The sequence below is a fragment of the Schistocerca cancellata genome, chromosome 8 (assembly GCF_023864275.1).
Source record: "Schistocerca cancellata isolate TAMUIC-IGC-003103 chromosome 8, iqSchCanc2.1, whole genome shotgun sequence".
Classification (NCBI taxonomy): Eukaryota; Metazoa; Arthropoda; class Insecta; order Orthoptera; family Acrididae; genus Schistocerca; species Schistocerca cancellata.
In genome coordinates this window covers 573,395,369-573,423,368 of record NC_064633.1, presented here as the reverse complement: position 1 = coordinate 573,423,368, position 28,000 = coordinate 573,395,369, and the positions used below count along the sequence as shown (strand labels likewise).

Sequence of the window (28,000 nt, the reverse complement as noted above, 5' to 3'; positions counted from 1 at the left end):
CATCACAGTATGAAGGCTTTCACGACCGGATGACATATCTTCTGGTAAACCTTCCGGGATGTAAGGTCGTGGTCCATGAAACTCTTCAGCTCCTAACGTTTCGTCCAGAGCTGCAGGACGAAACGTTAGGAGCTGAAGAGTTTCATGGACCACGACCTTACATCCCGGAAGGTTTACCACAAAGTATTTCCATCGCTACATCTCAGTAATTTCACAGTTTCAAATAAGGCAATGATTTTAATGTTGTAATGTGACTGTAATTACATTTGGTGAATAATGTCGCTCGAAAGCGAAGAAAACAATAAAAAATAGAGAGCTCGTGATAATAGCAGTCTTGCGATGTCGAAGCAGCAACGAAGGGTGGCGTCGCTGTGTTCCGGGCTCCTCAGCCGCTGCTGTCCTTCTTCTTGGCGGAGAACGGGTTGTAGCCCCACTGTGGGTAGGTAGCTCCAGGGTAGGGTGGGTGGTAGCCGGGAGACGGCGGCGGGTAGTAACCGGGGGCCTGCGAGTAGCCGTCGTAGCACCAGGCGGGGCAGGCGCTGGGGCCGTAGCTGCCGCCGCCAGGGAAGCGGCCGCGGGGGGCGGCGGGGGCGGAGGCGGGGGCGGAGGCAGCCTGCGACGCGGCTGCCGCCCACAGCACCAGCGCCACCACCTGCAACCAGAGCAAGCCGTCACCCTGTGGAACCACCAGCCGCCGCCAATAGCTGATCGCAGGCGTTGAAAGTCAGCATACACTGCGTAAAAATGTTGGCTCCCATGCCCATCGGCGAACCTATGAAGGCTGAAATTCAAAGGGAGCAGATTGAAAGACGTCAGTCAGTCCGCCTCCCGTATAATTTTGGAAGTTTTGCTTTATCAAGTTGGGAAGAGTATCTATTCTCTGCCTGCATTTGCTGATATTCTCCGAGCTCATATCCTCCATGCTGCGGAGGAAGATCACACTCGGAACCTGAACTTGCGGGTCCTCATTCTCAACTCAGTTACAGCTAATAGTCATCACAACTTGTACCTGTAACTACCGGTCCCAACCATGTATGACCATTCATTTTGAATTATATTCTTTGGTACTGTCAATGTGGGGAGTTATGCGACCTGTCTATTTAAAAAACATGTGTGGATAAAAATCCTACGTCAAGATCACAAATTTTCTTTGCTGATCACCAGTTTCGGCTCATTACCGAGCCATCTTCAGATCAATCTGAAATGTTGTGATTGTTCAACTTCTCCCGGCGTATTTCTTGCTCGAACAGTCCACGGGTGTACCGCCGGTCCATAGTGTCCAACGGGCACGATATTTCGGCGACCAGACATGTCGCCATCGTCAGGTCCGCTGACGAACTGAGCTCCTGAGGGAGGGCGGCCGCCCTAAGTCCTCATCCCCCGCGAGGCGTTCTCTCCGCGGTCCGCGGCACCCTGGGCCACGGGTATACAGGAAGAAAACGCACTCCGACGTGTATTTGCATGGTTGGTTGGTTGGTTGGTTTGAGAATTAAAGGGACCAAACTGCATACGTCATCGGTCCCTTGTTTCATAAACACAGAGAGCACAGTGAAACCATCCATTAGTCATCCGAAGCACAAGGTAAAAATTCCAGGGGAAGAAAATCCCCAAGGTCAATAAGAAAGAAACATGGAAAACGGAGCACAGCAATAAAAACAACAAAGAGAAGAAAGGCAGAAAGAATTAAAACTGTACAGCAGAGGACCGTGGCTGGCTCATCACGAAAATAATAGGATGAGCCAGCCACTCTGCAACACGTTAAAACCTCCAGCCTAAAAGAATAGGAGGGAGTCGAATTAAAACACAAAACTAAGTAAAAGATACAGCTCAAAAGAGGGTATGTAATAAAATTAAACGGACCTATAAAAGCCGGTTGCGCGAATAAAACTTAAAACCCGATCTGCCATAGAGACATTGTCACCTAAAAGAAATGACAAATCACCCTGGAGATTAAAAGCACGCCTGAGAGCGGTTAAAAGAGGACATTCCAACAACAGATGGGCCACCGTCACGGTTGCACCACAGCGACAATGAGGGGGGTCCTCTCGACGCAGCAGATGACCGTGCGTGAGATAAGAGTGACCAATGCGGAGCCTACAGAGAATAACAGAATCCCTGCGAGAGGCCCGCATGGAGGAACCCCACACGGTCGTGGTCTCCTTTACACGCCGCAGCTTGTTGGGTACCGACAGAGTGCGCCATTCGTCTGCCCACATCCCAAAGACCCGACGGCGTAGCACCGATCGCAGGTCAGTGGCCGGGAGGCCGATCTCAAATAGCTGCCACCACCCTTCGCAGAAGAATGGGGTACAAAAAATACTGGTGGACAGGGCGCGCACCATCTCGGACGCAGAGAGTCTGTCCCAAGAGCTGGAACACCTCAAAACTGTATTTCGGAAAAACGGGTACTCGGAATGGCAGATCAGACGCGCTCTCTGCCCCACCTCTACAGTACAGCGTGTGGAGATGGACGAAGTCACGGAGGAAGAGACAGCCATCGCCTATATACCGTATACTTGCGCACTATCGGGGAAAATAGGACGAATATTGAGGAAACACCGAGTAAGAAATGGCTTCTGCCCGCCCAATAAAACACGAGCATTATTGGGAAGTGTCAAAGACGATCTCGGTTTGCGGAAGGCCGCCATATGCCAGATTCCCTGTGAGTGTGGGAAGACTTACATTGGACAGACAGTGCGCGCCATCGAAGATCGTTGCCGAGAACATCAGAGGCACACTCGATTTATGTACCCCAACAAGTCGGCAGTCGCAGAGCACTGTTTGTCCGAAAATCACGAAATGGACTACCATCATACCAGGGTCCTGGCACAGACATCTAAATACTGGGACAGCGTCGTCAGAGAGGCTATTAGATTAGATTAGATTAGATTAATACTAGTTCCATGGATGATGAATACGATATTTCGTAATGATGTGGAACGAGTCAAATTTTCCAATACATGACATAATTAAGTTAATTTAACAACATACTTAAGTTAATATAACAACTTTTTCATTTTTTTTGTGTTTTTTATTTTTATTTATTTTTATTTTTTTAATATTTTTTTGTTTTTTTTTTAATTTATATCTAAAAATTACTCTATGGGGTAGAAGGAGTTGTCATTCAGAAATTCTCTTAATTTCTTCTTAAATACTTGTTGGTTATCTGTCAGACTTTTGATACTATTTGGTAAGTGACCAAAGACTTTAGTGCCAGTATAATTCACCCCTTTCTGTGCCAAAGTTAGATTTAATCTTGAATAGTGAAGATCATCCTTTCTCCTAGTATTGTAGTTATGCACACTGTTATTACTTTTGAATTGGGTTTGGTTGTTAATAACAAATTTCATAAGAGAGTATATATACTGAGAAGCTACTGTGAATATCCCTAGATCCTTAAATAAATGTGTGCAGGATGATCTTGGGTGGACTCCAGCTATTATTCTGATTACACGCTTTTGTGCAATAAATACTTTATTCCTCAGTGATGAATTACCCCAGAATATGATGCCATATGAAAGCAACGAGTGAAAATAGGCGTAGTAAGCTAATTTACTAAGATGTTTATCACCAAAATTTGCAATGACCCTTATTGCATAAGTAGCTGGACTCAAACGTTTCAGCAGATCATCAATGTGTTTCTTCCAATTTAATCTCTCATCAATGGACACACCTAAAAATTTGGAATATTCTACCTTAGCTATATGCTTCTGATTAAGGTCTATATTTATTAATGGCGTCATACCGTTCACTGTACGGAACTGTATGTACTGTGTCTTATCAAAATTCAGTGAGAGTCCGTTTACAAGGAACCACTTAGTAATTTTCTGAAAGACAGCATTGACAATTTCATCAGTTAATTCTTGTTTGTCAGGTGTGATTACTTTACTTGTATCATCAGCAAAGAGAACTAACTTTGCCTCTTCATGAATATAGAATGGCAAGTCATTAATATATATTAAGAGCAACAAAGGACCCAAGACTGACCCTTGTGGAACCCCATTCTTGATAGTTCCCCAGTTTGAGGAATGTGCTGATCTTTGCATATTATGAGAACTACTTATTTCAACTTTCTGCACTCTTCCAGTTAGGTACGAATTAAACCATTTGTGCACTGTCCCACTCATGCCACAATACTTGAGCTTGTCTAGCAGAATTTCATGATTTACACAATCAAAAGCCTTTGAGAGATCACAAAAAATCCCAATGGGTGGTGTTCGGTTATTCAGATCATTCAAAATTTGATTAGTGAAAGCATATATGGCATTTTCTGTTGAAAAACCTTTCTGGAAACCAAACTGACATTTTGTTAGTACTTCATTGTTACAGATATGTGAAGCTACTCTTGAATACATAACTTTCTCAAAATTTTTGGATAAAGCTGTTAGAAGGGAGATTGGACGGTAATTGTTGACATCAGATCCCACTCATCAACAGAGATTGCGGCTATAACCTCAGCAAGGCATGGAAACGAGCACTGAGTCTAATTAAACGGAGGCTCAGCAAAGGAAACGAACGGGCGACCAGGGCGGACGAGGCAGTTACAGCGACGCCGCCACAGACGCCGACGCCAGCCTCTCAGCGACCGCCGACGCGCGGCCGCGGGCGCGGACCGCGGAGAGAACGCCTCGCATGGGAAAGGGGATTTCGGGCGGTCGCCCGCCCTTACGAGCTCAGTTCGTCAGCGCACCTGACGATGGCAACATGTCTGATCGCCGAAATATTGTGCCCGTTGGACACTATGGACCGGCAGTACACCCGTGGACTGTTCGAGCAATCTGAAATGTTGTTCAGTGTGTGACACTCATTATGAATCTTCGTTTTTTTATTTAGCTTAGTGGCCCTAGTTAAATAAAAAATCATAGTTGGTTATGTAAACTGACGAAGGTAATCAGCAATTTGATCAGTAATTTAAAAAAAAAAACCGAAGATATATAATGAGTGTCACACACAGAAAAACATTTTAGAGTGATCTGAAGACGGTTCGGTAATGAGCTGAAACAGGTAATTAGTAAAGTAATTTTCCGATCCTGACGTAACATATACAGGGTTATTACAAATGACTGAAGCGATTCCACAGCTCTACAATAACTTTATTATTTGAGATATTTTCACAATGCTTTGCACACACATACAAAAACTCAAAAAGTTTTCTTAGGCATCCACAAATGTTCGATATGTGCCCCTTTAGTGATTCGGCAGACATCAAGCCGATAATCAAGTTCCTCCCACACTCGGTGCAGCATGTCCCCATCAATGAGTTCGAAAGCATCGTTGATGCGAGTTCGCAGTTCTGGCACGTTTCTTGGTAGAGGAGGTTTAAACACCGAATCTTTCACATAACCCCACAGAAATAAGTCGCATGGGTTTAGTCAGGAGAGCGTAGAGGCCATGACATGAATTGCTGATCATAATCTCCACCACGACCGATCCATAGGTTTTCCAATCTCCTGTTTAAGAAATGCCGAACATCATGATGGAAGTGCGGTGGAGCACCATCCTGTTGAAAGATGATGTCGGCGTTGTCGGTCTCCAGTTGTGGCATGAGCCACGCGTGAAACTTGCCCGCACGCGTTCAACCGTTTCTTCGCTCACTGCAGGCCGACCCGTTGATTTCCCCTTACAGAGGCATCCAGAAGCTTTAAACTGCGCATAACATCGCCGAATGGCGTTAGCAGTTGGTGGATCTTCGTTGAACTTCGTCCTGAAGTGTCGTTGCACTGTTATGACTGTCTGATGTGAGTGCATTTCAAGCACGACGTACGCTTTCTCGGCTCCTGTAGCCATTTTGTCTCACTGCGCTCTCGAGCGCTCTGGCGGCAGAAACCTGAAGTGCGGCTTCAGCCGAACAAAACTTTATGAGTTTTTCTACGTATCTGTAGTGTGTCGTGACCATATGTCAATGAATGGAGCTACAGTGAATTTATGAAATCGCTTCAATCATTTGTAATAGCCCTGTATATCCACACACATTTTAAATGAGTCTTATAACAAAAATCATGCAACTGTTGAAATTCAGATGGAAGCTCTTGGTGTACCTACGCAGTAGTAGCCTGGGAAGGCAGCTGAATGTTATTTTCGAGTCCAGCTCTGGTGGCGACGCGTCGCGGTAAACAGACCTCTGTCGCCATACGTGGAGACCCACCTCTAGCCGTGTGGCCGCACGGTCGGCCATTTCGAGCCCGAGCGTTGTGACGTCGTCTTCAAAGTTCCAGCCTTTCACCGGCTCGGAAAACTGGGGAAACGCCTGCTGTTTCTCAGAAAAGGAGCTTGTTGATTGGTCAGTATGCCCCCACCAGCTTTGGTCGCTCTCTGTGTGTGGAGGCTTTGGAGAGAACTTACCGAGGCGAGGATAATACACTCCTGGAAATGGAAAAAAGAACACATTGACACCGGTGTGTCAGACCCACCATACTTGCTCCGGACACTGCGAGAGGGCTGTACAAGCAATGATCACACGCACGGCACAGCGGACACACCAGGAACCGCGGTGTTGGCCGTCGAATGGCGCTAGCTGCGCAGCATTTGTGCACCGCCGCCGTCAGTGTCAGCCAGTTTGCCGTGGCATACGGAGCTCCATCGCAGTCTTTAACACTGGTAGCATGCCGCGACAGCGTGGACGTGAACCGTATGTGCAGTTGACGGACTTTGAGCGAGGGCGTATAGTGGGCATGCGGGAGGCCGGGTGGACGTACCGCCGAATTGCTCAACACGTGGGGCGTGAGGTCTCCACAGTACATCGATGTTGTCGCCAGTGGTCGGCGGAAGGTGCACGTGCCCGTCGACCTGGGACCGGACCGCAGCGACGCACGGATGCACGTCAAGACCGTAGGATCCTACGCAGTGCCGTAGGGGACCCCACCGCCACTTCCCAGCAAATTAGGGACACTGTTGCTCCTGGGGTATCGGCGAGGACCATTCGCAACCGTCTCCATGAAGCTGGGCTACGGTCCCGCACACCGTTAGGCCGTCTTCCGCTCACGCCCCAACATCGTGCAGCCCGCCTCCAGTGGTGTCGCGACAGGCGTGAATGGAGGGACGAATGGAGACGTGTCGTCTTCAGCGATGAGAGTCGCTTCTGCCTTGGTGCCAATGATGGTCGTATGCGTGTTTGGCGCCGTGCAGGTGAGCGCCACAATCAGGACTGCATACGACCGAGGCACACAGGGCCAACACCCGGCATCATGGTGTGGGGAGCGATCTCCTACACTGGCTGTACACCACTGGTGATGGTCGAGGGGACACTGAATAGTGCACGGTACATCCAAACCGTCATCGAACCCATCGTTCTACCATTCCTAGACCGGCAAGGGAACTTGCTGTTCCAACAGTACAATGCACGTCCGCATGTATCCCGTGCCACCCAACGTGCTCTAGAAGGTGTAAGTCAACTACCCTGGCCAGCAAGATCTCCGGATCTGTTCCCCATTGAGCATGTTTGGGACTGGATGAAGCGTCGTCTCACGCGGTCTGCACGTCCAGCACGAACGCTGGTCCAACTGAGGCGCCAGGTGGAAATGGCATGGCAAGCCGTTCCACAGGACTGCATCCAGCATCTCTACGATCGTCTCCATGGGAGAATAGCAGCCTGCATTGCTGCGAAAGGTGGATATACACTGTACTAGTGCCGACATTGTGCATGCTCTGTTGCCTGTGTCTATGTGCCTGTGGTTCTGTCAGTGTGATCATGTGATGTATCTGACCCCAGGAATGTGTCAATAAAGTTTCCCCTTCCTGGGACAATGAATTCACGGTGTTCTTATTTCATTTTCCAGGAGTGTACCTGTCGCAGTAAGCAGTCGCCGCTGCGTGGTCAAGTAACTAGTGACTTTTCGATGTGAGTTAGTCCAGTTTCGATTTAGTTCTCACTATAGCGATAAAACTCCATCGTTAGGAGCAGTATGAAATTCTCGTGACTTATGATTTCAGTATCATTTTACATAAAGTCAGATGGAACCGAATTCGGTGTTTGATTGGTTACGATGCACGCTGCGTGTAGTCTGCTCACTTCACTGTGAGTCACTAGCTGGCTTTGATGATTTATTTACTAGTTGAAAGTGGTGAGCTTTGCTTTCAAATCTTTCGTGTAGTTATAACTTGCACGTCCAAGTCGCACTTCTTTAGTCCACAAATCCTTGCTGAGTAATAATGATCGTAAGTGTCGTTCGCTCGTATGGGACTATAGGATTCTTTTCTTTTTCTTTTTTTTTCCATGTGATTTCCGTGTAGCTAAATGCAGTTTCAGGAGCAAGCTCCATCTGTTAAATAACTATATAATTCAGACCCTTAGTTCACTACACTTCACTACAATGTGCATACTTGCACGTTTTCCTTCTGCCTCTAATCTGTAATCGAAAGTACCCTGTGATAGAAAATTACTAAATATGTTTAATGAAGACCAAACCCTGACTGGTCCTTCTGAAGTTCACTAATTAAAATCCTGTTGCACAGGTTTCTCTCCAGGGCTAGTAATCATTTAATATTCGTGGTACTTCAGGCGATTTGGCACTTGAGCAGGTAATGCTAAACACGGTGCTTGTGCAGCAGATAGCGCTCAGCTACCCAAGTCGAATAACTTTTAAGATGGAAACCTACGGCTTTTCCTAAATGTGCCCCACACATGCGTAGAGTCCTTAGGGACCGCTTCATTCACACCTTACAAAGGAACATGACTGAATTACTCAACTGATATGAAATCAGAGAAAGCTTTTGACAAAGCTAATTGGAATAAACTCTTTGCAATTATAAAAGCAGTGGGATAAAACACAGGGAGTGAAAGTTGATGTACAACTCCAAACAAATCAAACGGCAGTTATAGGAGTGAAAGGGCAGCATTTGTCGAGAAGGGAGTGAGACAGTGGCGCAACCTAAACGCGATGTTGTCCAATCTATACAATGTGTAATCAGTAAATAAACCTAAAGAAAAATTTACAAAATATATTAAAATTCAGGGAGAAGAAACAGAAAGAGGTTTGTTGATGACTTTGTAATTCCGTCACAAACAGAAAAGGACTGTAAGAGCTGTTCAACGGAATTGGCAGTGTCTTGAAAGGAAGATATAAGTTAAAACTAAGTAAAAGTAAAATAATATTAATGGAAACTACACCCTAAGACAAAAAGAAAGAAACGGCGCACCACGAAGGAATTATTCGAATGGGACCGAAATTGGTAGATATGATGTACATGTACAGACTAACAAATGATTACAGTTTCAGAAGATTTGGGTGATGTATTCAAGAGAAAAAGCTTCACAAATTGGGCAAGTCAATAACACGTTGGTCCACACCTGGCCCTTATGTAAGCATTTATTCGGCTTGTTCAAATGGTTCAAATGGCTCTGAGCACTATGGGACTTAACATCTGTGGTCATCAGTCCCCTAGAACTTAGAACTACTTAAACCTAACTAACCTAAGGACATCACACACATCCATGCCAGGATTCGAACTTGTGACCGTAGCGGTCACACGGTTCCAGACTGAAGCGCCTAGAACCGCACGGCCACACCGGCCGGCTTCGGCTTGTTATTCATTGACAGGGTTATTGGATGTCCTGCTGAGGGGTATAGTGCCAAATTCTCTCCAATTGGCGCGTTAGATCGTCAAAATCTCGGACTGGTTGCAGGGCGCTGCCCGTGGCGCTCAGTCGCCGGATCTCTCCCCAACTGAAAACGTACTGAGCGTTACGGGCAGCGCCCTCCAACCAGTCCGAGATTTTGACGATCTGAAGCGCCAATTGGAGAGAATTTGGCACGATACCCCTCAGGAGGACATCCAATAACCCTGTCAATGAATAACAAGCCGAATAAATGCTTGCATAAGGGCCAGATGTGGACCAACGCGTTATTGGCTTGCCCAATTTGTGAAGGTCTTTCTCTTGAATAAATCACCCAAATTTTCTGATACTGTAATCATTTGTTAGTCTGTACATGTACATCACATTACCCGTTTCTGTAGCATTCGGATAATTCCTTCGTGGTACTTTTTTTGTCCTAAGTGCAGGCCATTTAAATCAATCGATGCTGAGGGAATAAGAGTACGAAATGAGATATGAAAAGTAGTAGCTAAGTTTTACTATTTGGGCAATAAAATAAGTGATAATGGCGAAGTAGAGAGGATTCAAGATGTAGACTGGCAAAGCATTTCTGAAGAAAAGAAATTTGATAACATCAAATATAGACTTGAGAGTCAGGAAGCATTTTCTGAAGGCATTTTTGTCTGGAGTGTAGGTTTGTTCGCAAGTGAAAAGTGGAAAATAAGTAGTTCAGACAAGGAGGGACTAGAAGCTATTGAAATGGGCTGCTGTAGAAGACTTCTGAATATTAGATGGGTGGACCACGTAATTGATGGGTAAGTACTGAATGGAATCGGGAAAATAGAAATTTTTGGCTTAAGTTGACTAAGAGGAGTGATCTTTCGATAGGACACATCCTTCGACATCAAGGGATCACCAGTTTAATATTGGAGGGAAGTGTGTGTGGTCAAAATTGCAGATGGAGCCAAGAGACGAGAGCAGAAGGCTTAATTCAATTAGTTGTTAGCCATATCATGTTTCGGGCGATTAATGAATATCTGATGTTGATAATATGGGTGACATCGGTGATTGCAAAGGTCGAGCCGGTAGTTCTCATTAATTATTCGCAGATGAAGAGACTCACACAGGATAGAGTAGCATGGAGAGCTGCATGAAACCACAACAGCAACAACGTGAAATCCAGTCAAAGGTTCACGCAGGAGGGGAAATGATCGAATCCAATGACTGCAATCACTGGTCGACTGCGTGCCTATTTAATTAGTTGGAAAACTTAATATGCAAATTTGCTCGGCATTCTGGAGCCGCCTATGTGTTGCTGAAGTACTGTACCATCGATCATCGGATGGTACGGTCAACATACCTTCAATACCTGCCAAGCTCAAAGTTAAAAAAAAAAAAAAAAAAGCCCGAAGTTGGCGTAGATCGTTGAAGGAGAAGAGCCGTTTAGTCTTTGAGTCCACGCTGGCGCATACGAAGACCTTTCTTCTTCGTGTTCTCGAGTGGTTACACCTTAGCATGGCCAACCTAAGAGCCTGAAAATCGCTCCCGCCCCGCCCCGCCGCATAATGATAAGCAGTGGGAGATGTTAGCGCAGCCTCCTCACTAGGGCAATTTTCTTTTTTCGAGTGTAGGTACACCACTGAGGCAGCAAAATTAATCGAGGCACAACCTACTTCTTATGTTTTTATTTAGTTATTTAGGTATTTTGCTAAGAACGTTCTAAAGCCAATATCGTGTAATATTTCTGTATTTAAATCAACCATTTTCGACAGAATTTGCTGTCATCTTCAGGTCTTAAAAGATCTTTTTGTTATAAAACATGTTCATTTTAAGTTGGAAATCACGCCAAGTTGTCATGTGGATAAAGAACAGCAAATTATAAAATGCTTGTCACAACTAAAATACACTCCTGTAAATGGAAAAAAGAACACATTGACACCGGTGTGTCACACCCACCATACTTGCTCCGGACACTGCGAGAGGGCTGTACAAGCAATGATCACACGCACGGCACAGCGGACACACCAGGAACCGCGGTATTGGCCGTCGAATGGCGCTAGCTGCGCAGCATTTCTGCACCGCCGCCGTCAGTGTCAGCCAGTTTGCCGTGGCATACGGAGCTCCATCGCAGTCTTTAACACTGGTAGCATGCCGCGACAGCGTGGACGTGAACCGTATGTGCAGTTGACGGACTTTGAGCGAGGGCGTATAGTGGGCATGCGGGAGGCCGGGTGGACGTACCGCCGAATTGCTCAACACGTGGGGCGTGAGGTCTCCACAGTACATCGATGTTGTCGCCAGTGGTCGGCGGAAGGTGCACGTGCCCGTCGACCTGGGACCGGACCGCAGCGACGCACGGATGCACGCCAAGACCGTAGGATCCTACGCAGTGCCGTAGGGGACCGCACCGCCACTTCCCAGCAAATTAGGGACACTGTTGCTCCTGGGGTATCGGCGAGGACGATTCGCAACCGTCTCCATGAAGCTGGGCTACGGTCCCGCACACCGTTAGGCCGTCTTCCGCTCACGCCCCAACATCGTGCAGCCCGCCTCCAGTGGTGTCGCGACAGGCGTGAATGGAGGGACGAATGGAGACGTGTCGTCTTCAGCGATGAGAGTCGCTTCTGCCTTGGTGCCAATGATGGTCGTATGCGTGTTTGGCGCCGTGCAGGTGAGCGCCACAATCAGGACTGCATACGACCGAGGCACACAGGGCCAACACCCGGCATCATGGTGTGGGGAGCGATCTCCTACACTGGCCGTACACCACTGCTGATCGTCGAGGGGACACTGAATAGTGCACGGTATATCCAAACCGTCATCGAACCCATCGTTCTACCATTCCTAGACCGGCAAGGGAACTTGCTGTTCCAACAGGACAATGCACGTCCGCATGTATCCCGTGCCACCCAACGTGCTCTAGAAGGTGTAAGTCAACTACCCTGGCCAGCAAGATCTCCGGATCTGTCCCCCATTGAGCATGTTTGGGACTGGATGAAGCGTCGTCTCACGCGGTCTGCATGTCCAGCACGAACGCTGGTCCAACTGAGGCGCCAGGTGGAAATGGCATGGCAAGCCGTTCCACAGGACTACATCCAGCATCTCTACGATCGTCTCCATGGGAGAATAGCAGCCTGCATTGCTGCGAAAGGTGGATATACACTGTACTAGTGCCGACATTGTACATGCTCTGTTGCCTGTGTCTATGTGCCTGTGGTTCTGTCAGTGTGATCATGTGATGTATCTGACCCCAGGAATGTGTCAATAAAGTTTCCCCTTCCTGGGACAATGAATTCACGGTGTTCTTATTTCAATTTCCAGGAGTGTATTTAAAAATATAAACCATTAGTTATGACAAACCTTTTATAATGTACTGTTTTTTTATCCACACGGCAATTTGTCGCAATGTCCAACTTAAAATGAACACGTTTCATAAGAAAAAGATGTTTTAAGAGCTAAAGATGACAGCAAAGACTGCCAAAACTGGTTGTTTTAAATAAAGAAAGAGTTATGCTTTCTTGGCTTTAGAATGTTTTTAGCAAGTGAAACAGATTGCTGCTTCTCTCTTCTCAAAATGAGAAAATCCAGTTAGGCATTTTGGCTTTAGGCGACGTTGACCATACAGTCAGCAATAGTAGTAAACAGTACAGAGTTAATACAAAACTTTGATCAAATGAAGCTATATGGATCCTGCATTGTTAACACATGTGCCCAGTGAGCAGTAGATTCAGGTTCGAATTCCGACCTTGATACAAATTTTCATTCGTCGCTTCAGTCTGCATATGTACGTCACAAAACTTTGAGTTAAAGAAATACTGGTATGACAGAATAAGCTGAGCTTTGGAGTCACCAATATACTGAGGAGATTACATTATGCTCGAGTCTGTTATACATTGTTTTCGTAAAGGGTTTCTTGTTCAATGTAGTTTGAGTACATATACACATACCAGTTCGTAATTTAAGAACTCTACAAATGAATAATAATTGGAGTTGAAATTTTGTATTTGTGGGGACCCACTGCCTCCAGGTGCTTAATAAATGTAACATGGTCCGTAGTAGGCCGTAATGCAATGTTTATTTAATCGTGCGATTAGCGTCATCGTCAAGCACATCTGTAATATCTGTATTTCATGCCATTTTCAAATCACTCTTAATTACAAATAAAAAGTAGCCATATCCCTCATTTTACGAAAGGATCCACATTACAGCGACACTTTTTAAGATCCTATTCTGAACTTTGTTCTATGTACAGCAACCTGGTAACAGTAAAAGGCTACTTTTTACTTGTAATTAAGAGTGATTTGAAAATGAAATACAGATGTTACAGATGTGCTTGACAATGACGCTTAGTCGACATTAGATAATCGCACGATTAAATAAACACCACGTTAAAGCTTACTACGGATCACGTTTACGTTTATTAATAATTAGAGTCTTCATATAAGTTTACTGGAGCCACTTACAATTATAGTACTACGCAGCCATGGTAATACTGGTCTTGGTCACTCGTGACCGTTATCTCTCTCGTGACCGTTATCGCAAACACGCGGCGACGTTATCGGAAACAAGTGCAGCGGTGACTGGGGAAAACCCATGGCAATGAGTATATTTTTCAAGTCGTCGGTTACGCATATACTATCAAGCGGTTCGCTGTGTCCTCGTGAGAAGTCGTCAGTAGTACAGCGCAGTATTATCCATAATCGTGAAGGTCACTGGCGAAAGCTGACACATTCATTTGAAAAAGCGATTATATTCAAGGTTGTAAAATGTTTCCAGGAAGAAAAAAAGCATAATCAGGTAATGATAACTCTACGGAAAACAGTCTTTCGGACTGCAAAAATGGTAGGGAAGTTAAAAAAAAACAGTAAAATATATTTTGAAAGACTTTAAGGAAGCGGAAGAAAACGGAGAAAAAAGTTAAAACTTCTAGAAAACAAAGTCGTTCTACAAAAGTAATTTCTCTAGAAGATTTCGATACACCAATTATTTTTAGAAATTTTTCTGACTGTTACGAGCAGAAGAAGGAAATCACAACACTGAGAATGATGGTTACACGAGAGGCGGTGGAAAAGTTTCTAGCCCGAGATAGTTACCGTGACGTTTCGCACAAACACCACCACCCACTTTTATGGTGACCCTTTGTGGGTATGCAAGTCATATTTCGCGGCACCAGCTTCGTTAATTTTGCCGCTAGGATGCGCTGTACATCGCAGTGTAAGCAAAATGGCGAATATCGAGAGAATCAAGAACCGTGCTGTGATTGACTATCTTCATTTGAAGGGAATGACGCCCAAAGAAACTGCGGAGGAAATACGGAATACACTTAAGGACAGCGCTCCGTCTTATGCAACAGTGAAAAACGGGGGGTCCGACTTCAAACATGGAAGAACGAGTCTAGAAGATGCGCCAAGGAGCGGAAGCCCTGTCACCGTTGCCAGCACATTGAAACCACGTTTGGAATCTCCCATGGGTGTCCTCATGACATTGTTGTGGATATTTTGGGAATGCTGAAGTTTCATCTCGGTGGGTCCCGAAAGACTTCAGTGCAGATCAGAGATGGGAGCGTGTGCAGTGCTGTGAAGAAATCTTCCGCCAATTTGAAGCGGATGAAGACGGCTTTCTTGCAAGGTGTGTGACAATGGACGAAACAGGGGTTAATCACCTTGATCCTGAGACAAAATAACATCCACAACAATGCATCCCCTACCCCAAAAAAATTCGTTGTGCAACTCCGAAACACTCAAGTTGAAACGTCCCCTTAGAAAAATTATACATGACTGTGCTTAAACTGACACACAATATTTTTCAGCGCAACGCAATCTGACTTTCAATAATCCCTACAAGAGAATGGCCCCGACGAAATTAACCTATACGTTTCACAAATCACTTACCTCACAAAAATCTTCGTTGCTTGAACTACTCAATACAGCGAGCGCCACTACTGCCAGCTCAATAAAAGATTCAAACTACTGAAGGCACTAACTATGATATCAAGTATTACAAATTTACTCTTTTTTAATCACACACGTCCAGATCGTCCGCTCTCAAAATTCCGCCATCTCTCTCCCCACATCCACCACTGCTGGCGGCTCACCTCCAAGTGCGTAACACTACGCGCTGTTAACATCCAGCTGCCCAACACTACAATAGCCAACAACACTGCAAACCAGCCACAGACTGCACACAGCACAGCCAGTGATTTTCATACAGAGCGCTACGTGGCGTTACCAATAAAAAAACCTAAACAGCCTACTTACAACGTGTTGTTCCAACCAACCGGTAACAAATCTAGCAGCCCGCCTCTGAATTGCTTCGACGTGTTCCTTCTAACAGGTCTGGTACGGATCCCAAACACTCTAGCAGTACTCAAGAATAGGTCGCACCAGAATCTTACATGCGGTCTCCTTTACAGGTGAACCACTCCTTCCTAAAATTCTCCCAATAAACCGAAGTCGACAATCCGGCTTCCCAACCACAGATCTCACACGCTCGGTCCATGTCACATCGCTTTGCAACGTTAACCCCAGATATTTAGACGACCTGACTGTGTCAAACAGGACACTAGTAATACTGTATCCGAACAATACAGATTTGTTCTACCTACTCATCCACATTAACTTACATTTTTCCACATTTAGAACTAGGTGCTATCCATCACACGAACTGGAAATTATTTTCTAAGTCGTCTTGTATTTTCTTACAGTCACTCAACTTCGACATCTTACCGTACACCATCAGCAAAACAACCGCAGATTGCTGCCCAGCGCGTCCGCCAAATCATTTATGTATAAAGAGAACAACATCGGTCCTATCACACTTCCTTAGAGCACTCCTGAGGATACCCTTGTCTCTGAACACTCACCGTCGAGCACAACATACTGAATTGTATTAATTAAGAAGTCTTCGAGTCACTCACATATTTGTGAACTTATTCCACGTGCTCGTACCTTCGTTAATCCCTTGCAATTGGCCACCGTGTCAAATGCTTTCCTGATATATACAGGGCTATTACAAATGATTGAAGCAATTTCATAAATTCACTGTAGCTCCATTCATTGACATATGGTCACGACACACTACAGATACGTAGAAAAACTCGTAAAGTTTTGTTCGGCTGAAGCCGCACTTCAGGTTTCTGCCGCCAGAGCGCTCGAGAGCGCAGTGACACAAAATGGCGACAGGAGCCGAGAAAGCGTATGTCGTGCTTGAAATGCACTCACATCAGTCAGTCATAATAGTGCAACGACACTTCAGGACGAAGTTCAACAAAGATCCACCAACTGCTAACTCCATTCGGCGATGGTATGCGCAGTTTAAAGCTTCTGGATGCCTCTGTAAGGAGAAATCAACGGGTCGGCCTGCAGTGAGCGAAGAAGCGGTTGAGCGCGTGCGGGCAAGTTTCACGCGTAGCCCGCGGAAGTCGACGAATAAAGCAAGCAGGGAGCTAAACGTAGCACAGCCGACGGTTTGGAAAATCTTACGGAAAAGGCTAAAGCAGAAGCCTTACCGTTTACAATTGCTACAAGTCCTGACTACCCGATGACAAAGTCAAACGCTTTGAATTTTCGGCGCGGTTGCAACAGTTCATGGAAGAGGATGCGTTTAGTGCGAAACTTGTTTTCAGTGATGAAGCAACATTTTTTCTTAATGGTGAAGTGAACAGACACAATGTGCGAATCTGGACGGTAGAGAATCCTCACGCATTCGTGTACCAAATTCGCAATTCACCGAACGTTAACGTGTTTTGTGCAATCTCACGGTTTAAAGTTTACGGCCCCTTTTTCTTCTGCGAGAAAAACGTTACAGGATACGTGTATCTGGACATGCTGGAAAATTGGCTCATGCCACAACTGGAGACCGACAGCGCCGACTTCATCTTTCAACAGGATGGTGCTCCACCGCACTTCCATCATGATGTTCGGCATTTCTTAAACAGGAGATTGGAAAACCGATGGATCGGTCGTGGTGGAGATCATGATCAGCAATTCGTGTCATTGCCTCCACGCTCTCCCGACTTAACCCCATGCGATTTCTTTCTGTGGGGTTATGTGAAAGATTCAGTGTTTAAACCTCCTCTACCAAGAAACGTGCCAGAACTGCGAGCTCGCATCAACGATGCTTTCGAACTCATTGATGGGGACATGCTGCGCCGAGTGTGGGAGGAACTTGATTATCGGCTTGATGTCTGCCGAATCACTAAAGGGGCACATATCGAACATTTGTGAGTGCCTAAAAGAACTTTTTGAGTTTTTGTATGTGTGTGCAAAGCATTGTGAAAATATCTCAAATAATAAAGTTATTGTAGAGCTGTGAAATCGCTTCAATCATTTGTAATAACCCTGTAAATATGGAATGTGCTTATTGACCTTCATCCATAGTTCTAAGTATATCATGTGAGGAAAGGGCAATCTGAGTTTAGCGATGCTTTTTAAAACCATGCTGATTCGTGGACATAAGTTTCTCAGTCTCAAGAGAGTTTATTGTATTCGAACTGAGAATGTGTTCAAGGATTCTGCAGCAAACAGGAATTAGGGATTTTGGTCTGTAATTTTCCGGGTCCGTTATTTTGCCTCTCTTATATACTGCAAACTAGGTAAGGGACCAAGGCTGTGGAGTACTGTTTGTAAAGTCGAACAAGGATTCCATCCATACCTGCTGATTTATTTGTTTTCAAATCTTTCAATTCTCTCGCGACGCCGGGTATGCTTATTCTTCTGCCCTATGGTGAAGTGACGGTATGCCTGTACGAGTCTCCTGTATGACCGATTTCTTGAATGTGAAATTTAAAACTTCGGCTTTCGTTTTGCTATCTTCAACTGCCGCACAAGACTGGTCAACAACGGACTGCATGGAACCCATAGACCTGCTTAGCGATTTTACAGAATACCAGAATTTCTCCCAGTTCTCTGCCAGATCTTTTGCTAAGGTGTGGCGGTAGTAGTCGCTGTATGCTTCTCGCGTGGATCTTTTCACAGACGGACGCATCTCTACTAACATTGTTTGTCGTCATTTGTGCGCTCTCTGTTGAACCTAGAGTGAAACAGCCTCTTCTTCCTCAGCAGCTTCCGCAGACAGCAATGGGCACGTGAACGCAGACACTGGGGTGGCAAAATGTAGTGCTCGCGGATGAGTCCTGCCTCAAGCTGCCCTATATAGTGATGGTCGAATAGGCGTTCGATGTCGCCGTGGTGAACGCAATCCTGCAGACAGTATTGTTGAGCGGCATAGAGGACAAACGCCAAGTATGGTGGTTTGAGGCGCCATTGGGCAGTGATTCACCACACGGTGGCACTACTGCGTACAGTCACAGTGGACGCGCAGGTCTGTAATGCGTAGCGTCATGTCGCTAATCGGTGGAATAAATTTCATTGTGATCACATCTCTCGGTACTGGTGTTTCACGTCTTACAAACAGTAGTGTATTTTGAAAACTGAGATAAATTTTCAGGGGTGAAGCGAAACGTTTTCGGAATAGTTTTAAAGAGATGGTATTTCATTTCAGAAACTGTAAGAAAAACAGATCCATACTAACAGAATGTACCAAATTGTTACAAGGCGAGCGGAATATTTGAGAACAACCAGAAATGATGGGAAAAGGTCCAAATAAACCGATGGTACTCATGGACGACACATGAGAGCGTACGTACTGTACCATCAAAAGTACTGGTAGCACGTAAAAGTTCCGCGAGCAGGCAAAGTGCTATCTCTGTCCAAGCTGGAGGCGTAATGGGTTTCACAGAGGGAACAGACTTAATTTGATATTCGAAATCTAAATCCTAAGATTATCACGATGATGTGAATGGGGATAATTATCACGAATGGTTAGAAGAGGAACTGATTCCTAAAACCCCAATATTATTGTTGTTCTTGATAACGCATCGTATCGTACTATTCAGACCAATAAATCCCTCACAATCGCAACTCACAAAAAGGACGTAATTGGATGTATCGTCCAGAACAAAATTAGTTTTAAATCGAGCTTAAGGAGAAATAAGTTTTTACAAGTTGTGTGTTGGAACAATTCAAAGCTCTTTTCTGAAGCAGCTATAGTTTTAAGGAACAAGAGATGTACTGTTCTGAGGCTCCCACTACACCACTTTGATTTGAACCCTATAGCCGGCCGGTGTGACCGGGCAGTTCTTGGCGCTTCAGTCTGGAACCGCGCGACCGCTAGGGTCGCAGGTTCGAATCCTGCCTCGGGGATGGATGTGTGTGATGTCCTTAGGTTAGTTACGTTGTTCTAAGTTCTAGATGTTCAGTCCCATAGTGCTCAGAGCCATTTGAAGCATCTGATACTGAATTATTGATTATGGCAGTCCACAGAATCAGAGCGAGAGCGTTGAAAACGTAATTTGGACGAGAATTCTGGTCCGTAGATCCACGAACCTTTTTTGCAGAGGATGTCGCAGTGGATTTCGGAGTCGACTTCTCCTCATACGCAACCTCATTGCTCCTAGTAGTATTGTCCACATTATCACAAAAAAAAAATTATTTTATAAAATCTATTACTGAGTGGTCAGCGTGACAGACTTTCAATCCTAAGGGCCCGGGTTCGATTCCCGGCTGGGTCGGAAATTTTCTCCGCTCAGGGACTGGGTGTTGTGTTGTCCTAATCATCATTTCATCCCCATCGACGCGCAGGTCGCCGAAGTGGCGTGAAATTGAAAGACCTGCACCAGGCGAACGGTCTACCCGACGGGAGGCCCTAGCCACACGACATTTCCATTTTTATACTGAATCGTGCCATGTTTACAATGAACTAACAATACAAGTCACAAAGCAACAACTAATATTATGCCATTTTTCAGACCATGGAGGTATAATAGGAGGAGCTGTCATGTGTTCATAAATCTGAAGCTGATGGCCCTCATATCAGTTGCCCCACACATTAGCATCTAGTAGAAGTGTTTGGGTCAAAGACGCCAGCTTGCTTCATTTACGGGTGTACTAATCGTACTGATTGTAGTCTACAATGCAAACGGATCACATGTCATTCATAGCCAGACTTGTTCAAGCGATTTTTTCCTTTAAGTACGTGAATTTTGGTTGCGCTGTTTACTTTCACTACAGCGCTTTTATTTCTGTAATTTGACTTTAGATTTCCTGTCAGTCCAACTCGGAAAGTTCTCCGGGTGAACCCTGTGAAAAGGAACGCTGGAAACCGATCAAACGTAGCAAAGTATGTTCTCGGCATTTTCGGGAAATGGATACAGACCGAATACCATTTCCGTCTTCATATAAAATTCAGCGCCCTCTCCACTTATTATACCTCCATGTTTGAGACTTCTGAATTGTGAACAATTGCCTCTAGTACCAAGTTAGCCAACTTTAATTGCCAGTTCCACAGGTACATTATCTGTGCAATTACTTAATAGTCTGAGCAACAGATTTTTTTTTTCAGAGCACTTGTTACAATAAGCCTGTGTCAGCATATTAGGATTCCGTGCCTCAGTCTATCTACATCTACATCTACATCTACATCCATACTCCGCAAGCCACCTGACGGTGTGTGGCGGAGGGTACCTTGAGTACCTCTATCGGTTCTCCCTTCTGTTCCAGTCTCGTATTGTTCGTGGAAAGAAGGACTGTACCGACAGCCTCTGTGTGGGCTCTAATCTCTCTGATTTTATCCTCATGGTCTCTTCGCGAGATATACGAAGGAGGGTGCAATATACTGCTTGACTCCTCGGTGAAGGTATGTTCTCGAAACTTCAACAAAAGCCCGTACCGAGCTACTGAGCGTCTCTCCTGCAGAGTCTTCCACTGGAGTTTATCTATAATCTCCGTAACGCTTTCGCGATTACTAAATGATCCTGTAACGATGCGCGCTGCTCTCCGTTGGCTCTTCTCTATCTCTTCTATTGTAAGTAGGCTGTATAGGCTTTTTTATTGGTAACGCCACGGAACGCTCTGTATGAAAATCACTGGCTGTGCTGTGTGCAGTCTGTGGCTGGTTTGCATTGTTGTTGGCTATTGTAGTGTTGGGCAGTTGGCTGTTAAGAGCGCGTAGCGTTGCGCAGCTGGACGTGAGCCGCCAGCAGTGGTGGATGTGGGGAGAGAAATGGCGGAGTTTTGAGAGCGGATGATCTGGACGTGTGTCCATCGGAGACAGTAAATTTGTAAGACTGGATGTCATGAACCGATATATATTATGACTTTTGAACACTGTTAAGGTAAATACATTGTTTGTTCTTTATCAAAATCTTTCATTTGCTAAGAATGCCTATCAGTAGTTAGTGACTTCATTAGTTAGAATCTTTTATTTAGCTGGCAGTATTGGGGCTCGCTGTATTGTAGTAGTTCGAGTAACGAAGATTTTTGTGAAGTAAGTGATTCATGAAAGGTACGGGTTGTTGTTAGTCAAGGCCATTCTTTTGTAGGGATTATTAAAAGTCAGATTGCGTTGCGCTAAAACTATTGTGTGCCAGTTTAAGCACAGTCATTTATAATTTTTCTAAGGGGACGTTTCACTATCAATCCTATCTGGTACGGATCCCACACTGGTGAGCAGTATACAAGCAGTGGGCGAACAAGTGTACTGTAACCTACTTCCTTTGTTTTCGGATTGCATTTCCTTAGGATTCTTCCAATGAATCTCAGTCTGGCATCTGCTTTAACGACGATCAGCTTGATATGATCATTCCATTTTAAATCACTCCTAATGCTTACTCCCAGATAATTTATGGAATTCACTGCTTCCAGTTGCTGACCTGCTATATTGTAGCTAAATGGTAATGTATCTTCCTTTCTATGTATTCGCAGCACATTACACTTGTCTACATTGAGATTCAATTGCCATTCCCTGCACCATGCGTCAATTCGCTGCAGATCCTCCTGCATTTCAGTACAATTTTCCATTGTTAAAACCTCTCGATATACCACAGCATCATCCGCAAAAAGCCTCAGTGAACTTCCGATGTCATCCACAAGGTCATTTATGGATATTGTGAATAGCGACGGTCCTACGACACTCCCCTATAAGAAAGGAACCCTTATAGCACGGATCGGGGCAGTGGGGAGGAGGGGGGGGGGGGGGGCAGCGTGTGCTGGCCACTGGCGTCCCGAGGGCCGGCCTGTCACTTGGGTTTGCTCGGTCCTTCTCGCCGGTACTAGGAACAGCGCGAAATATCATTTCGCATTGCGGAGCGGCATGTTTCGGCCAACACAACACTCTGACTTCGGCAGAATCGTAGTGTCAGCACTGTTTACCCTTCTCGGGATGAAGGACGCTCGCAGATCCAGCAGCTGTTTGCATAAAAAGAAGCAATCTAGCGGTCTATCGTTAAAATCCTTTAAAATGAATGGGAATGACACAAGAGAGTGATGAGGATTCTCAATTTGCATAAGCGAGGGGCACTGATTATTTACTGTGAAACGACATTACAGCACCATGCAGAGAGAAGAGCAAAAAATTATAATGATCGACTGAGAGGTACTTCAAGAAGTACTGTGCGTTAAATTTGCAGGCATGGAGCACTTGAAGAAACTGATGATACAAGTAATAAAATCACTGAAGTCACACCATTATTCTATTGTCAGTTGCAACAGTTTCCAATGAACACGAACAAAGAGTATGGGGTCTTCATATATTATTGCAAAGTACCGTGGTTATCTTATCTTAGAAGAAAGATTAAGGAAAGGCAAACCTACGTTTCTAGCATTTGTAGACATAGAGAAAGCTTTTGAAAATGTTGACTGGAATACTCTCTTTCAAATTCTAAAGGTGGCAGGGGTAAAATACAGGGATCGAAAGGCTATTTACAATTGGTACAGAAACCAGATGGCAGTTATAAGAATCGAGGGGCATGAAAGGGAAGCAGTGGTTGGGAAGGGAGTGAGACAGGGTTGTAGCCTCTCCCCGATGTTATTCAATCTGTATATTGAGGAAGCAGTAAAGGAAACAAAAGAAAAGTTCGGGGTACGTATTAAAATCCATGGAGAAGAAATAAAAAATTTGAGGTTCGCCGATGACATTGTAATTCTGTCAGAGACAGCAAAGGACTTGGAAGAGCAGTTGACCGGAGTGGACAGTGTCATAAAAGGAGGGTATAAGATGAACATCAACAAAAGCAAAACGAGGATAATGGAATGTACTCGAATTAAGTTGGGTGATGCTGAGGGAATTACATTAGGAAATGAGACACTTTAAGTAGTAAAGGAGTTTTGCTATTTGGGGAGCAAAATAACTGATGATGGTCGAAGTAGAGAGGATATAAAATGTAGACTGGCAATGCCAAGGAAAGCGTTTCTGAAGAAGAGAAATTTGTTAACATCGAGTATAGATTTAAGTGTCAGGAAGTCATTTCTGAAAGTATTTGTATGGAGTGTAGCCATGTATGGAAGTGAAACATGGACAAGAAGAGAATAGAAGCTTTCGAAATGTGGTGCTACAGAAGAATGCTGAAGATTAGATCGGTAGATCACATAACTAATGAGGACGTATTGAATAGAATTGGGGAGAAGAGGAGTTTGTGGCACAACTTGACAAGAAGAAAGGACCGGTTGGTAGGACATGTTCTGAGGCATCAAGGGAACACAAAGTTAGCATTGGAGGGCAGCGTGGCGGGTAAAAATCGTAGAGGGAGACCAAGAGATGAATACACTAAGCAGATTCAGAAGGATGTAGGTTTCAGTAGGTACTGGGAGATGAAGAAGCTTGCACGGGATAGGGTAGCATGGAGAGCTGCATCAAACCAGTCTCAGGACTGAAGACCACAACAACCACCCTGGTTAAGTCAAGCGGCTTGCTAGGAACGACTTTTTCGACTTAAAAGTCTCTGATTTTGAATTTATGAACGAAAAGGTAGTACAGAAATGAAAACTAGAACATACGTAATGGATGGCAGACATGACTGCTCACTACCCATCGTAAAACATTGCAAGGTAACTTCTTTCTGATTCAAAGAGGATGCATTTGAAAAGAAAATCGCGTTGTAGAAGGGACGCATTCTGACAGAGACACTCCAGTTCCCTAAGCTCACTGGCGTTAAAGAAAGCACGAGGTCTGTAGAATTCGTTACGGCCTTGCAAGAATGAAAAGGATAGTTTTATAAAGGTTTTGAGGACACTGTGAGTCTTACATCTCTTTTGGAGCTGTTTTCGGGACTGTTTGCCGCTTCAATGAAAGCGCCCTGTGCATGTGCAGACACAAGTGACTGACCTGCAAGGTAATTCCAGTTTCAGCGACAAATGTTTTTACGTTAAAACTGTCCGGGAAGTCTACATTGCTTTCCTCAGATAGAGTTTCCAAGTCTCCATAGTGAGGTTGCAAAAGTGCTTCAATATTTCGATCGGCATAACTGCGTAAAACACTTTTTTTTCGTTTATAAACTAAGTAAGTCACAATTACGCGGTAACATGAGTGTCAAACTCTGTGAAATTGTCTGCGTCTGTCCATATGCCGACAGTTTGTACCGGATAAAAATTACATTATGTCTTCATTGGGTCAAAAATAATTAATTAACACTGAAAAGTTGTTTTGTTCGTGATCTTTGTTGCTGGGCAATGTGAAACATAAAACCAACTCGCACGCAGTGCTAATGCGCTGCCATTTATATGCGGCCCGTTCCGCAGTTCCTCCCCCCACCCCCTTTTTTCCCGTGCGCTCGGGTAAATGTGAAGCGAAGCTGACAGCTTTAGTACGCGGGCCCAGGACTAGCCCGCGAGCCGAAATCTTGGCCATCCCTGCATTACACGATCACTTTTTGTCTGTCTGTTCGACTTTTAAGAACCCTTTTTCTCGGGAACGGGTCGACGTATTAAGATCAAATTTACGTTACGTATTAACGTCTGTGGTCTCTTGGAGATGTAAAAATGTTAAGCTTCTAAGTCATTTCAGTCAAAAGATATGGCCATTTATGTCACGTACTTTGATACTAGAAGCACACTCATCAATACCTACATGGCGCTTCTCGTTGATCTAGAGTCATGAAATTTGCCTAGAACCCAAGGTTTCACATTACAGGCAAAGGAAAAAATCCGGAAATTCTTAATTTGTAATTATAAAATAAATAAAAATATTTTTTTTCCTTTGTTATCCGTCTGTCTGTCCATATTTTCAGACCTCTTTTTCTTCGTAACAGATTAGCGTGTCAACTTCAAATTTATGTCACGTGATAAGGTCTTTGATCTCTTGGTGGTGTAAAAAATTTAAGCTTCTTAGTCATTGCAATCAAGAGAGTCAGTCATTTATGTCACATTTTGATACTCACCACCTCGCTCATCGAAACCTACAGGGCACTTCCCGTTGACCTAAAATCGTGAAATTCGGCAAGAAGCAAAGCTTCACAGTACAAGTAGAGTAAAAAATTTGAATCTTGTTAAAATGTAATTATACTCGTATGACACAAAAATATCTTTTGCCATTGGAACATAAATGACATTCATCATCCATCAAAAGCATAATAGATGAACATTACTGTATGCAAACATAAAAACTAAATTGTAGTCATTTTTTAGTAAGTAAATATTTTTTTAATTTTCTCTCCCTAGATATATATGCACTGAAACCCTCTGCTCGCTTCTTTTTATACGTCTTTGCTAGTGTGATGAACTGCCGTACAGTTTTTGATACGGTCTTGGAACTCCTTGGGCGAATATCTACACTATCTACACTACTATCTACACTACTGGCCATTAAAGTTGCTACACAACGAAGATGACGTCCTACAGACGCGAAATTTAACCGACAGGAAGAAGATGCCGTGATATGCAAATGATTAGCTTTTCAGAGCATTCACACAAGGTTGGCGCCGGTGGCGACACCTACAACGTGCTGGCATGAAGAAAGTTTCCAACCGATTTCTCATACACAAACAGCAGTTGACCGGCGTTGCCTGGTGAAACGTTATTGTGATGCCTCGTGTAAGGAGGAGAAATGCGTACCATCACGTTTCCGACTTTGATAAATGTCGGATTGTAGCCTATCTCGATTGCGGTTTATCGTATCGCGACATTGCTGCTCGCGTTGGTCGAGATCCAATGACTGTTAGCAGAATATGGACTCGGTGGATTCAGGAGGGTAATACGGAACGCCGTGCTGGATCCCAACGGCCTAGTATCACTAGCAGTCGAGATGACAGGCATCTTATCCGCATGACTGTAACGGATCGTGCAGCCACGTCTCTATCCCTGAGTCAACAGATGGGGACGTTTGCAAGACAACAACCATCTGCACGAACAGTTCGACGACGTTTGCAGCAGCACGGACTATCAGCGCGGAGACCATGGCTGCGGTTACCCTTGACGCTGCATCACAGACAGGAGCGCCTGCGATGGTGTAGTCAACGACGAAACTGTGTGAACGAATGGCAAAACGTCATTTTTTCGGATGAATCCAGGCTCTGTTTACAGCGTCATGATGGTCGCATCCGTGTTTGGCGACATCGCGGTGAACGCACATTGGAAGCGTGTATTGCCATACTGGCGTATCGGCCGGCGTGATGAACGGGATGCCATACGTTACATTGCAGATGGGTTACGACCCGTGGCTCTACCCTTCATTCGATCCCTGCGAAACCCTACTTTTCAATAGGATAATGCACGACCGCTTGTTGCAGGTCCTGTACTGGCCTTTCTGGATACAGAAAATGTTCGACTGCTGCCCTGGCCAGCACATTCTCCAGATCTCTCACCAACTGAAAACGTCTGGTCAATGGTGAACGAGCAACTGGCTCGTCACAATACGCCAGTCACTACTCTTGATGAACTGTGGTACCGTGTTGAAGCTGCGTGGGCAGCTGTACCTGTACATGCCATCCAAGCTCTGTTTGACTTAATGCCCCGGCGTATCAAGGCTGTTATTACCTCCAGAGGTGGTTGTTCTAGGTACTGATTTCTCAGGATCTATTGCCCCAAATTGCGTGAAAATGTAATTACATGTCAGTTCTAGTATAATATACTTGTCCAATGAATACCCGTTTATCATCTGCATTTCTTCTTGGTGTAGCAATTTTAATGGCCAGTAGTGTATCTACCCCACCCCCCTCCACACATACATATTTATGTATTTTACAAACAAGTAAGTTTGTATGACACCCTCAGTACAAGAGTCCTACTCGCACTCAGCCACTTCCATTTTTTTTAGAAAATAAACTAAAAACATTGCAAGTGTGCTCAGTACAAAATACATGCGCCTTTTTAAAGAGAAATATCGCTACCATTTTGGTACAAAAGGAATTTTAGTCGGTTTCTGGATACGGGTCCCCTTATTGAGAACATTGTTCGTGTGTGCTACCTCTGGGCGGCCCAGACACGCAGAGTGCGACTCCCGCAGGGCCGTGCAGAGCAACGCGTAGTGCAGACTCACCAGCAGGGCGACCTTCACGGCGGGAAGCATGTTGACGCAGCGACGTCAGGGCCTTAACTCAGGTGTGAGCGCTGTCGGTGGGTTGGCGCCGCTCTTATACCTACTCAGGACGCTACCTTCCCGTCCCTTATCGCTCCCTGCCTGATTCAGCCGGATTTCCGC

The 28,000-nt window shown here is 44.9% G+C and overlaps 1 protein-coding gene across 1 annotated transcript; it reads right to left on the bottom strand.

Moving 5' to 3' along the window:
* Positions 1–217: 217 nt before the first annotated feature.
* Positions 218–27,908, bottom strand: LOC126094790 (translation initiation factor IF-2-like). The gene is made up of 2 exons (XM_049909357.1): positions 27,839–27,908; positions 218–652 (listed from the first exon to the last, which is right to left on the bottom strand). The coding sequence occupies exons 1-2, from the start codon at positions 27,866–27,868 to the stop codon at positions 386–388; spliced, it is 297 nt and encodes a 98-aa protein (XP_049765314.1). The 5' UTR covers positions 27,869–27,908; the 3' UTR covers positions 218–385.
* Positions 27,909–28,000: the final 92 nt, after the last annotated feature.